The sequence below is a fragment of the Camelus dromedarius genome, chromosome 10 (genome assembly GCF_036321535.1).
Source record: "Camelus dromedarius isolate mCamDro1 chromosome 10, mCamDro1.pat, whole genome shotgun sequence".
NCBI lineage: Eukaryota > Metazoa > Chordata > Mammalia > Artiodactyla > Camelidae > Camelus > Camelus dromedarius.
This window is the reverse complement of record NC_087445.1, coordinates 78,916,787-78,930,370: the sequence shown is the minus strand read 5'-3', so window position 1 is coordinate 78,930,370 and position 13,584 is coordinate 78,916,787. Positions and strand designations below refer to the sequence as shown.

Genomic DNA, 13,584 nt, shown 5'->3' with positions numbered 1-13,584 from the left:
GCACAGCCAGGCACGCAGCAGCTCGGGGCCTAGGCGGGGGCAGAACTGGGAGTGGACTCAGCCCCACCTGCCGCCAGGACTGGGGTGAGAGGGGTGCGTGGGACTCAGAGCAGCCCCTTCCCCAGGGCCCTTGCAGGGTCACGTGTGCTCTGTGGGCTCAGGAACTCTCCAGCTCCAAACTGTCCCCGGAAGGTCCCCCAGCAGAGGCCCAGAGTGGGCGGAGGGCGTACCAGCACCCCAAAGGCGACGATCTTCAGTGCGCACTCCATGGAGAACATGGACGTGAACACCACATTCAGGCACTTCAGCATCAGCTCGTACTCGTAGGGCGCATCGTAGAACTGCCGGGGGAAGGGGGACCGTCAGCCACGGGCGGGGCTGCCTGCGCCACCTACCCCACCCTCCACCCCACTGGGAACCACGACGGCCTCCCGTCAGCTCAGCGGGCAGCCCGCTGCTCTGCCCGCAGCCCACCTGGGCTCCCTCCACAGGCGTCCACACTGACAGTCCGCGAGCGGCACCCGCACAGGCCGTCGGGTGCGGACCCTCCCCCCGCCGGCACCCGCAGCCTGCGTGCTAGGCCCACACCTTCATCATCAGCACCACCGTGTTGAGGGCGATCATGGCCATGATGAAGTACTCAAAGGGCGGTGAGACCACGAACGTCCACGTCTTGTACTGGAAAGACTGCTTGTTCTGGGGCATGTACCGCGTCAGGGGTTTGGCGCTGATGGCAAAGTCGATGCAAGCCCTCTGCACGGGGGGGGAAGGAGCACCGAGGGCTCAGACACGGTGGCGGCCCCTGCACACCACCTGGCCCCTCGGCCACACAGAGCCCAACAGGAGGAGGCCTCTCCCAGGCCTCCCCACAGCCACACACGGTCCTTCCTGCCCCCGTGCAGGCGGCAGCGGCAGTCAAAGCCCACCCAATAACGAGTGACTCCCAAGCAGAAGGGGCCCCATGGCCCTGCCCACGCTGCCCCCAGGGGAGCTCACGTGCAGGCGGAGCAGGAGGGCCACCCACCTCGTTCTTCTCCAGGCTGCACTCAGACATCACCTTGTCCCCCTGCTCCTGGAAGGTGATGATGATCAAGGCCACAAAGATGTTGACAAAGAAGAAGGGGAAGACCACGAAATAGACCACGTAGAAGATGGACAGCTCCATGCGGTACCCGGGGCTCGGGCCCTGCTCCTCGTAGGTGGCATCCACCGAGTGCTTCAGCACCCTGGGCCAAGAGCAAACGCCAAGCGTCAGGAGAGCCCGTGAGGACACAGTCCTGGGAGAGCCAAGAGCTGCATCACGAGTGAGGCTTCTCCACAGCGCAGCCCAGGGACGGCGCTGCCATGCTGTGGGCCCCAGCCCGCTCCCCAGGACTACCGTGTCTGCTGGAGGCACGCTGCCTCCCCACAGGGCTTGTACTCAGGGCTGGGAGAGGACCTCCAAGGGGAGGCCTCCGGGTGCCGAGGTCTGAGCCTCAGGAGGACAGGTGGAAGAGGCGTCCTGCCCTGCCCTGCTCACTCCCACCTCACGCCAGGTCCCTGCTCACACCCAGCTCCATCTGTCTTCCGAAAGCCCCGGGCTCAGCAGGGCCCCTCGGCAGAGTGCCGATCCTACCTTCCGAGGGGTGGTCCTCCGAGCCCCAGAGGAAGCTCGCTGCCACCCAGTGTGGCACTGGACACACACGTCCCTCGGGCTCCCCTAACAGAGGCCAGCGGGCTGGTGAAGAGCCCCACCTTCCCTCTGGCCTCCAGCCGCTGGAAGCGGGCTCCCAGGAGCCGCTGCTGTGCTCCCGGCTGAGTCTCCTCCTCCTCCCCGGCCGCCCACGCCGGGAGGGCAGGGCCGCGCCTCACCTGACAGCACAAGAGCCCAGGGCTGCCTGCTCCGTGGTGCCCGTAGCATGAGCCTCCCTGTCCCGGCCGCCCCTCTGCTCCAGCCTGACGCGCCACGAGGAGCCAGACGGACACTCACATGGGCCAGCCTTCCCCCGTGGACACCGTGAACAGAGTCAGCAGGGCCCAGAGCACGTTGTCGTAGTGGAAGTCGTATTTCTTCCACTGTCGGGGCTGAGCTTCCACTTCGTCCTTCTCGTAGTCCAGATACTGGCCCCTGTGGACGGGACACAGAGGAGGTCAGAGGTTAAGGACAAAGGATGCAAGCAAACACACGTGTCTACGGTCCACTGGCCTCTGAGAAGGGTTGTCCATTCAGTAGAGAAAGAACAGTCTCTTCAACAGACGGTGCCGAAACTACTGGGTCTCCACACGCAGAAAACACGAATGTGGACGCCCACCTCACTCCACACATGACGATTAACTCACGGTGGATCAAAGACCTACGCTGAGAGTAAGAGTTACAGCTAACAGGCTGTTAGAAGAAACCACAGGGGCCTCAGATTTGGGAATGGGGTCTTAGACATGACACCAAAATCACAAGCAAACAGAAGGGATGAACTGGACTTCAGCAAAATACAAAGTTTTCGGGCTACAAAGGACATCGTCAACACAGAGAAGGGGACAACATACTGAAAATCGTCTATTTGGCAAGAAACTCGTGCCAGGAATATACAAGCAACTATTTCAGTCAGTTATTTAAAAAGACAATTAACCCAATCAAAAAATGGGTAAAAGACTTGAGCAGACATTTCTGCAAAGAAGACAGACAAATGGCTAATATGCACATGAAAAGGCAGCTGACATCATGAGTCACCAGGGAAATGCGAATCAAACCACAGTGAGATACCACCTTATACCGACCAGGATGGCTATAATTAAATTTTTAAAAGGAAAATAACAAGTGTTGGCAAGAATGTGGAGAAATCAGAACCCTCAGAACTGCTGGGGGAAATATAAACTGGTTCGGCCACTTTGGAAAACAGTCTAGCAGTTTCCAAAACTGTTAAACAGATTCGGCGTACAACACAGCAGTTTCCTTTCTAGGTACTTTCTCGAGAGAAATGAAGACACCTACCCACCGAAAGAATTCACAGCAGCAGTGATCGTGACACCCAAAATGTGGGAACAACCAACAGGCAGACGGATAAATAAAGCATGGTCTAAGCACAGAAACGGTCCCATCTGACCCCCAGCGGGAATGAAGCACTGCGACGGCCACAGCAGGATGAACCACGAGAACGCCACGCTGAGTGATGTGAGGCAGACAGAAGCCACACACTGTGACTCTGTGCGCATGGAACGTCCAGAGCAGCGTCCACGCCGGCTCCCCCTCGCCCGAGCCCCTCTCCAGCCCCTCCGACGGCTCTGGTGCGGGGCAGGGCTCACAGCCGCGGGGAAGCGGTTCCAGCCTGGCGGCCCCTGACCCCGACCAAGCCTGGACCTCCCACGAGCCCCCTGAGGAGGGCACAGAGCCCCGCCCCGCGGTACCTGCAGTCCCGTTCCAGCTCCTTGGACTCGTCCGTGCAGTAGAAGAACTTCCCCTTGAAGAGCTGCACAGCAATGACAGCGAAGATGAACATGAAGAGCATGTAGACGATGAGGATGTTGAGGACGTTCCTCAGGGAGTTCACCACGCAGTCGAACACCGCCTGGGGGTGAGGGGGCCGTGAGCGCTTGGGCCTCGCCCGCAGGAAGGATCTGCACCGGGGCCCAGCGGCCCTGGTGTGGGAAGCCGCCTGCCACCACGGACCCTCTCAGGAGGCCCTCCTGGGCCAGGTGGAGTGGGCAGGTGGACTGGACGCCAAGGAGAACCCGATGCTGCGGGTCTGGGTCAGGACGAGGGGCCGACACGGAGGGAGCGGGCAGGTCGGGGCTGCCCCTCGGTGGGAACGGGGTGGGGCAGAAGAGCCGCGATGCTGTGACTTACAGCCCCGGAGACGCCCTCAGCCTGCGCTGGCTGCGCACAAAGGCGGACCCACAACCGTCTCCTGAGACCACCAGGCACACTCCAGACACAAGCAGCTGCCGTGGCAGGGCAGCCCCTGCCCACCGGCCCGGTGTGCACCAGATCCAAGTCCCCACCTGACCCGAAGGCCTCTGGGCCCCCCGGGCCCCCCACACCCGCCCCCTCACACGGGCGCTAAGCCAGTGGCCTCCTGCAGCCCACACGTTGCTCCCTGTCTCCGCGGCCTGCACCTCCAAGCCGCTCCTAACACTTCACTGCACACAGTTTTGGAGGATTCAGTGAGCTCCAGCACAAGCTCAAGGACTGTGAGACTGCAGCACACCTCCGAGGGCTAAGGTCTGCACTCCCTCCTCGGCCAGGATCTCTGCCACCCCCACACTTCAGGGCCTCCCTGGAACCCCGGCCCTCCCTGCATCTCCCCTGACCTCACCCTCTCAGCAGCCCTTCCTCCCTGCACCGCAGCTGTGAGGACAACACTGTGCCCCCCCCACCTCCGTGCCCCTGTGCGGAGGATAAGCTCTCCCTGGGGGAGGGTCACAGAGCTGAGAGCCCACCCCGCTCACGCAGCCCAGCCTCCCCTCAGCTCTGCTTGTCCAAACGCCACATGGGAAGCTGCTGTGGGCCAGGCCAGCTACAGGTACACACATGCACACACTGCTGACATGCACAGCACACGTGTGTGTGCACCCACCCCACGCCCAGATGTACACACGTGCACCTCATACGCGCATGTGCAACTCATACGTGCATGCACACCACGCATGAACACACAATGCACGCACATACGCAGCACACACACACCTACATGTGTGTGTGCCCACACACCCCCCCCAAGCCCCCGTCCGAGTGCTCACCTTGAGCTTGGGCAGCCGCTTGATGGTCTTGAGTGGCCGCAGCACACGCAGGACCCTCAGGGACTTGATGGTGTTGATGTCTTTCCCTTTGGAGCCTCTAGAAGGGAGAAGCCACACATGCGGGCAGGCAGCACGCACACGTGTGCCCCGGTCCCACAAAGCCTGCTGGCGTTTTGTCTCCGGCCCCGAGCAGAGGACCTGGGAATGGAGGGCCTTGGCCCTGCAGGCCCCAGAGGCCACCGTGTCTCCTGCTGCAGCTGCCGGGCCAAGGCCGCACGTGAGTGGAAGAGGGCTGGGGCAGGTCAGCAGCACCTGGAGTGCAAGGGAAGCTGAGCTTCCAGACCCCCGTTCTCCCCGCCCACGTCCTCCACCCCCACACCAGCTCAGCCACCAAGCTGAGACCAGCAGCAGGAGTAAAGAGGAGGGAGGGGCTGCACCAGGGCCGCAGAGCAGCCCGGGCCAGCACTTAGAGCCCGAGAGCCATGCACCACCACATCCTTCAGGTGCTGGAGCTTCTAGAAGGGCTGGTCTCTCCAGCCTCTCACTCCTGGGAGAGGGAGGTAGCGGGGACACATCCGGGTCTGCCCTCCTCTCTCAGCTGCCCTGACACTCCTCCAAGGGACACGAAACTGACAGAAAGGGGGAGGAAGGCCTGGAGGGAGGGAGGGAGGAGAGTAAGAAAGAGACCAAAGTCGGTGAGTACAGAGGCAACGCAAGAGACGGGAGTGGACAAAGAAAGGATGGTGAACCAAGGGAGAGAGGGAGGGAGGGAGAGAGGGGGAAAGAGCCAGAGAGAGACAGAGAGAAGCAGAAATCAAGGAAGGGGCAGACAGGAGCCAGCTGAACCTGGCCCTGGCCGGCGGCCTCTGCAAGGATGCAGTCCCCGGGCACAGCAGCCGCTGACCTCCAGCACCCCTGACCAGAGCTCGGGCAGGGCAGAGACCAGGAGTGCAGCGCTCTGCGCTCTGGCAACGCTGGAGGACAGGTCTGCAGACAGTTAGGCACTCTCAGAAGGAGACTTTCTGAGTCCCGTTTCTTGCATCTCCTCCTATCTAGAAAAGCACTGAAATCATGAATGGAGACATCTGCTCCTCGTGACTGGGAGCGACCTTCTGCCAAAACGTGTGCTTGCCTGCAGGAAACCCCCTTCACTAAAATCGTACATAACCCTGAGTTTCCCCCACCTCTTTGGAGCAGCTCTTCAGAGCTGTCTGCGAGGCTGTCTCCTGGGCTATCATCCTCATTTTGCCCTCAAATGTAACCCAACTCACAAGATCGTGCATTTTTTTCCAGTTGACACAGGAAAATCCAGGCAGGGGGAGGGCTGGTGAGGAAAACTCCCGGCACCAGAGCAAGCCCTGAAGTCCACGACCGCAGGCCCAGGTCAGGGCCCTCGCACGGGAGGCAGAGCCGGCCCAGGAACCGTCAGACTGTGGGGCTGGTCCTCCCACCAACCCGAAGCAAGGGCAGGGGTTTGCAGGGAAGGTCTCCTGAGAGGCCTTCACAGGCTTCCTATGAGGAGGCCACGCCCCATTTGGGGGGTGGGGGCAGTGGCTGCCAGCTCAGAACTGAGGGCCCAACCCCATCCTGCTCACATCCCCCAAGTTCCCCAGGCGCCTGCACGTGGGCGAGGGGCAGGGCCTCAGTGGTCTTCCCGGGGCACCAGCCAAGCTCTGGGAGACTGAGCTGCAAGGCCCAGGCAGTTCTGTTGGGAGAAGAGAGCTTGGGTGTCCGGCCCCTGCTGCTCCCCCAAGACCCACCCAAGGCCTACACTGCAGAATCTGGTGACGCTCCCCTTGAAACACCAACCTCCCCTCCCAGGCGGGAAAACCCAGCCTCCAGACGGCCCCTCAGCTGCTTCCACCCATCATACCTGGGTTTACTGGTCAGACTCATGACACTCGGCTGCAAACTCTGCCAGCGAAAAAGAAATCACTTAGGATGATGGCTGACCCTGTCTGGCGCCTTGTGAGCTCTTTGGAGGCAATCTAACGTAACATGCTGGGAGAAAGGGCTTAGATGGGCATTAAGTGGGATCAAAGTCTACAGATAAACTCTTAGCCACAATTATACTTCATGGTATGTGTTCCAAGAAATAGCTTCCAAAATCTTCCTTGTAACTTGAAACTTTAGAGTTCTGCTAAGTTAAATTAAATGATATAAATTTAGTTCCTTCTGAGATTGTCATCATCAGAATTGAGGCTCACACTAAATGGACTGAACTTGGGTCCCAGGGAAATTCCCTGGCTAACTTTCATGCAAGGGCAGCGGCAAGAGAATCCATAAAGGCTGGGGCACGTGTGGATGGAGTCCGTTCTGCTTCTGCAAAAAGTGACCCCTCATTGCCAGACTTTTGCCACCCGGATGTTCTTGTAACGTGGCCAGTCTGCTACTGCATCAGAGAAATTAAGATAGATAAACAATAGCTGTAAATAAAGACAAGACAGTTGGGACTGTGGGAGACTTGTGCTGGCTCCGTGGCGAACCCCAATTGTTGGTCTCTGTACTCCTTTGCCCAACACAGTACCATTCAAAGGACTCAAATTATGTATAGACATTGGTGGGGAGACTTTTACAAATGTGCAAAAACAGTATGTAAGATGATTGTAATTTTTATGACTTTGTGTTTAAAACATTGCTGGTTCTTCAACAATTTTCCATATTTAAAGAGATCTTTTCTCTTAAGCTATCAACAATTCGCTTAAGATATACCTTTGTGAACAAAGATGGAACATTTACTATTTCTTCCTACCCGATCCCTCCAGAATTCAGAAAATGTCAGTGGGTATTCTTATTCTCATGACAATGTATTTATTTGCATAAGTTCAGTAAGAATCTGTTCTCCTTGTCACAGGACACAATCGGAAACACCGGCTGCACTACCACAGCTTAACTGAAAACCTGATGGTCACGCCCTTGGACCGGTTTCCTGGCTTTGAAGGCTTCCGGAGAGTTCAGTCTGAGACTCCTTATGAAAAGTTTCAACAAAGCAACCTCAAAAGCACTTAAATGATCAGTCACTCTTCTTGCTGCATTTATATAAATAATCGGGCCAAGTTTAATACAAACAAACTAGTTTTACTGTGGCTATCGGTGGTAAAAAAAAAAAAAAAATTGGGGTATTGTAGAGAGAAAAGCTATGTTTGCCCCTTTATAGGTATTGTCTTTGATGTTCTGAAAACTGGACTGGATTCCGAATGCTTCCGACTTTTCTCAAATATTCTGGCTAAGACCCACCACGCTAGTGTCTCCAGCTTCTCTCCCACTCCTCTGACTTGGAATCTGTCAGAACAAAGACTGCCCTTAATCCCCTTGGAAGGGACTGTCCAGGTTCCCCTCACGACCCAGGTGGCAGCCAAAGTTCAGGGGCCTGAAGCCTAGATGCACGTCGTGCAACTGACACTACCCTCCAAGTCAAATCAACGAGGAAGAGAGGCAGCTGACAGCTTCCAGGCAGACTCCACGTGGCAACTCCTCCCGAAACCACCCTTCTCCCGCCCTTTCCCACACTAGCACGGAAAGGCAACCCCGCCTCTTTATCTCCCAGGCCATTGCTGACGGGGTTAGCTGTTCAGACTGCTGGATTTGTCACTGACAATCCTGACCTGCCATGACCACCTAGATCGGACTTGTCCACACTCCCTCGGAGAGCACACCCGCAGCACCCGTCTTTGCAAGGCGCTCGGGAAGACTCTCTATTTCAGGCAAGCACGTTCTCTTCCCACGAGTGTTAAAAATCCGACCGAACCCCGGCTTAAATGGGTAAACAGAGCAAACCCTGTGAACAAGCCCACTGCCTTGTTAGGAGTGAGCACGCACGAGAACACGACCAGAAACCTCTCCTTCACTCCTGGAGACATTGCAGATTCCCCTGCTACGACGTCAGCTGCCCAGCAAAGACCCTGAGACTCCCTGGCCAAGGTTGGTCCCCATGATTGGACGGACAGCCCTTGGTTATCTTTAGCTGAGCAAGAAGCAGGCTCCGCTGTGGCCAACCCACCTAGAAGAGAGACCAGAAGGAAAAGAAGGGGCAGGGCACGCACATTCAAGGAATGACACAGCGATGAGCACCGAAACGGTGGAAGACGCAACTCCCTGTGGACCCGGAGGCTCAAGACAGCGGGAGATTTGACTTCCAGTAGACCTAGGGCTTCACTGTGTGCTCACTGCGGCACGTCAGCATGGTAAATGGCACCCCCGCCAGTGCCAGGACAGCTTCAAGGCTGACCATGGAAGGTCAGCACGTGGGTGTGGTGGCGGGATTCCTGGGAAGCCCAGCCCCTTCCCCAAGGTAGTTGGAATAACCCTCCCACCTGTTAGCATATGAGGTCACTGAGCTGGGAAAAACCAGCCACCCCGCACTGCATGGGCCCTCTCTCTGGTCTGAGACCGCCTGCACTCTGTCTACAGAGTGAGTAACTCTCTGAACAACTCTGCTTGCACTCAACTGTGGCTCACTATTGAGTTCTTTCCTGGCAAAGCCAAGGACCCACACTTGGCAGGGTGCGTCCCAGGGACTCGGCCAAGGCCTGGGACGTGGCCCTCCTCTCACCCCACCCTCATTATTCCTGTATCAGAGTGACACTTCTGGGGAAGCGGAAACCCAGTCACCCTAGGTCACTGAGCAAGCTCCTTGGCTTAGAAGGGTGACTTCTTCAACGGGGTCTTTCTCTGACTGGCTTGGTCTTTGGGCCCACTGTGCCAAATATGCCCCACACATTAGGAATTGCCCTGTTACTAATCCCCCTGGCATGTTCTTTACATTCTCTCCAAAGTTTCAAGTGCGCGTTTGCAGCTGATGACCATCAAGCAAATAGTTTCTGGACTGTCAGAAAAGAAGTGAAGAAAATGACCAACATGTAAGGATTATGAAGCTGTGAACACCAGGGATTCGGCAGAAGCATCACGACCCATGGATGCCAAGCCAAAGACTGGCAAAGCGGCCAAAACTGCAGAGCAGCGGCTGAGCGGCACTGACACTTCAAATGATGCTCACATCTCAGCTAAGCTGACAATCTGATCAAAGGAGAAAACTATTTTTTTTCAATGGTGGGGGAGGAGAGGAAAAGGAGGAAGGAAGAAGAGGAAGGGGGAGGGGGAGGGCGAGGGGAGGGAGAAAGAAGACAGGAGGAGGAGGAGAAATAAATCACATGATTTGTCCCCAGGACACCAAACCAGGCCTTAATCGCAGGTTCAGTCTTTACCAGGAATGGAATTTCTGGAATTTCCCAGTCAGCACCAGTGAGGTAAACTGGCCCCCCAAAATCCTTTCTTCTCTTCTGTCAGCCTCCTTGTCCCCCCTTCACTATAGGAGCCTCCTGCTCTGCGCAGCTCCAGCACGTGCAGCCTTTCTGCTAACTACATGGGACGCTGCCTGACCCATCGACCACTGAACAAATCCAACTAGAGCTTCAGATTTATTCAATGGAATTTTGTTTGTTTGTTTTTTTAACAATACAGGGCCAGTTAAGAGCCCCAGGGGAGATGCTGGGCATTTCAGGGAGGCCTGTGTGGAAAGGAAAGAGAGGAAAGAAAGCCAGAGAGGAGACCTGTTGGAAAGCGCCTCAGGATGTCCGACATCCTGGCAGCCTGGGGCCCCCACTGCCCTCCAAGCACGTGTCCCGGCCTCCAGCACTCGGTCAGAAGCCTGCTCGGCCCCAGCCCCCAACCCGGCCCCCAGAGGCCAGGCGGGGACACGTGGCCTGGGGACAAGGCTTCTGGCAGCATGCAGCCCGGATGGTGGAGGAAAATGAGCGAGGGAGGTGATGAAACAGCCCACGACGGGCTGCTGGTGTGTTGTGATGTGGGGTGGTGTGAGGGGACGGAAGGGAGGCATTACCCCATGAAGCTCCTACCGAGAGTCCAGCAACAGGAGACAAAGAGAAGACAGTCAGTGAGGAGGCCTCCGGGCGAAGCCCCGCCAGCACCCTCCCCGTGGGCTCAGGAAACGTGGCCCCGGCCCTCAGTATCTGTGTCCACCTGGGGTCTTCCTTGTCTCAGGTTCTCACCCTACAACGTGCCCAGTACCCACCCGAGACCTGCCTCGCCCACGCCACGCAGGCCTGAGGCAGCAGATCAGGCTCACCCCAGGAAGGCTCGGAAAGGAGCCGAGCCAGCCCCACCCACTCTGGCTGAGCGAGCCATGCGGCCCCGGTGAGGGCACAGGAAGTTGTTCTGAAGGGCCCCGGAGGCAGACACGACAAGTCAGAGGCCTGCCCGCCCCAGTCCAGAAGTACAGGGTACGTCAGGGACAAACGGCCCCACGCAGAGAGGACAGAGCTCCAGAGAGGCCAGGCAGGATGGCGGGGCCTTCCTCCCTCACCCCTGCTCGTCGCGGCCCAGGGGACTGAGGGCAGCGGAGTCAGAGCAGACGGGGTACTTACGAGAAGGCAAAGGCCACCAGGGCCCCACTGACCACAATGAAGTCCAGGATATTCCACAGGTCCCGGAAGTAGGCACCAGGGTGCAGCAGCAGTCCCAGATCGATCATCTTAAGGGGAACAACACACGTTAGGGCCCGGAATGTTTCAGAAAAGGGAGGCAAGGTCAGGGCCCAGAGATAAGAGGGTGGGAGATGATAAATTTAAGATGACTTCCAAAAGGGGGAAAAGGACATGCCCAGGTCACATGCTATCAGGGGAGGGGACAAGCCCAGGTCACGCCCTGAGAGCCTCACTGGCCTTTGGGTCTCTGTGTCGTTGCCCTAAATGACCCTGCACGGTCATGACTGGCTGCGCTTCTGCCAGGGGCCCCCATTCCCCCGGGTCTGGACTGAGACCCTCCTCCGCGCCCGGGAGCTCACCCCCCACGACCCTGGGGGTCCTCGGTGCAACAGGAGGAAGTGCTGGTGGACTGCGCCCCTCCTCAAGGGGTGGCTTTTGGCAGGCACATTAGTCCCTAGGCCTCAGTATCCTGGCTTGTGAAATGGAGTAACGTCTCCCCCAGGACTGCAGCCACAAAGAGAAGCCACCTGAGCCTCACGCCTGCACACCGGAACCGCCCCGCGCTCAGAGCCTGCACGTGTGTGCACGTTCGATCGCACGCACACAAGCCTGCACAGACACGCACAGGGCGCTCGTTAGACGTGGATGAAGAACGAGCCCGTCACATCCGGAGACAGAAGCAAAGGTCACAGCGACATGGCTGGCTCTTCATCTAAGACTCAGCGCCCACCTGCCGTGGTCTCTGGCCCTGAGGCCACTGCCCTCTGCCCAGCTGCCAGCCCTCCAGCCCGAGGGACCGAGGGCGGGGCTGAGCTCAGGCCTGCACTTTAAGGGAGGCCTGTCCCCCTCGGTCAACAGGCCTCATTAGCAGGCAGTGGAGACCAGGGACAGCCCTGTGAGCTCCGAGGCTGCCGGAGCTGCAGTGAGTCCGTAATGAACGAGGGCCTCCATGAGACACAGCCTCCACCTGCAGCGCGTGTGCCCCCGGCACCGCACATGAGTGTGCCTCTGTCGCCGAGCACACAACAGGGCACGCTCACCCACGCCTTCCTAGGAGTTCACGGGCTCCCCACCCAGCCCACTCTAGGTCACCAGGCAACCACATATCTGACCTTTATCACCATCTCAAAGGTGAAGACGCCTGTGAAGATGTAGTCCATGTACTTCAGAGCCTGGAACCAAAAGAGAGGCTGTTTTCAAAGGCTAGGCCCGCAGCACACGCCAGGGCCGCTTCAGCAGCTCCGGGTCTCCCTCCAGGCGCCTAAACAGACATCCCGTCAGCCAGGTGGCCTAGGGCCACGTCGTCGTCGTCATCGTGGGGAGAGGAGGGGAGGGGAGGAGGCCCATCCCAACGGGGCCTGCCTGTAACGCGGGCCGACCCAGCAGCCCCAGGCCCCCTATTCCCACGGGACCCCGGCTCCACCCAGCCGCTCCGCAGCCCGCTGGCCACACTCACATTGTTCCTGGGCGAGTCTGACTGCACGGGGTCCTCAGCCGCCAGGGCGATGCTGCTCAAGGCGATGACCACGAGAATGACCATCTCGAAGTACCGCATGGTCACAATGTAATGGCAGAAGCGGCGGAGCCTGGGGGCAAAGCAGGGGCAGCAAGGGCCCAGGTGGGTAGGCTGGGCGGGCCCTCCTGCAGGAAGCTGCCAGGCCAGACCCGAGCTCTGGCCCTGTGGTCAGGAGACAGTGGCCAGGTGACTGATGGGGACAGGCTCCTGAGAGGGCGTCCCAGGACGGGGGTGGGCGGGCAGCAGAAGCCCAGAGCAAGGGTCTGCTGGCCTCAGCTGCAGGCCGAACTGATTCAGGAAGTCCCACTGGGCACAGCCTCGGCCGCTCGTACCCCTGCTGTGTGGGCTGCTGTGGCTTTGCAGGTGCGCAAGTTTGCCGTGGGTGGGACGGAGGGGCTGTGCAGGGAGGAAGAGGCTGAGCACCAGCACCTGCGAGGGCAGGCCTCCCTCCAGCCCCAGGAACCTCCGGGTCTGCGCCAGGCGCGGCACCCTTGTCTGAGCCCCAGGCTGCGTGTGCACGCTGCACTTCTGCCACTGGTCCACCTCCACTCACCGGTCAGCACTACTGACCCCTACTCTGCTCTGTTCAGGCACGCTGTGGACGGGGTCACCGCGGCGAGCAGGACACCAGTAAATAGTGCAGACGTAAACCAACAGGAGACTCAGACGCTCAGCACAGCAGCAGACAGCGACCAGGGGTCAGCGAAGCCCCTCGAGGGGACAGGAAAGCCAATCCCCGGAGGTGAGCACATGAAGTGGACGTCGCTCCAGCCACGTCAAAGGAAGCGCTCTAGCGGAGCTGCCCCTCCTGCCTCCACAGGCTCGCCCGCCCCCACCAGCTCCTCCGACGATCCAGCTCCCGAGGACACGCCAGCCCAGCCGCCCACATCACTCTCCCCCTCGAAGGGCCTG

The 13,584-nt window shown here is 58.8% G+C and overlaps 1 protein-coding gene across 7 annotated transcripts in view; it reads right to left on the bottom strand.

Annotated features, from left to right (window-relative positions):
* The window catches only part of CACNA1B (calcium voltage-gated channel subunit alpha1 B), a 173,457-nt gene that overhangs the window by 45,462 nt on the left and 114,411 nt on the right, over positions 1-13,584 (bottom strand). For all 7 annotated transcript variants that reach the window (XM_064490856.1, XM_064490855.1, XM_064490849.1 and 4 more), the window contains 9 exons: positions 12,613-12,742; positions 12,269-12,328; positions 11,097-11,203; positions 4,714-4,810; positions 3,382-3,542; positions 1,970-2,107; positions 1,025-1,226; positions 589-753; positions 231-341 (listed from right to left, as the gene is read on the bottom strand). In XM_064490856.1, the coding sequence (XP_064346926.1) occupies positions 231-341; positions 589-753; positions 1,025-1,226; positions 1,970-2,107; positions 3,382-3,542; positions 4,714-4,810; positions 11,097-11,203; positions 12,269-12,328; positions 12,613-12,742 (1,171 nt within the window). The remainder of the gene's footprint in view (positions 1-230; positions 342-588; positions 754-1,024; positions 1,227-1,969; positions 2,108-3,381; positions 3,543-4,713; positions 4,811-11,096; positions 11,204-12,268; positions 12,329-12,612; positions 12,743-13,584) is intronic.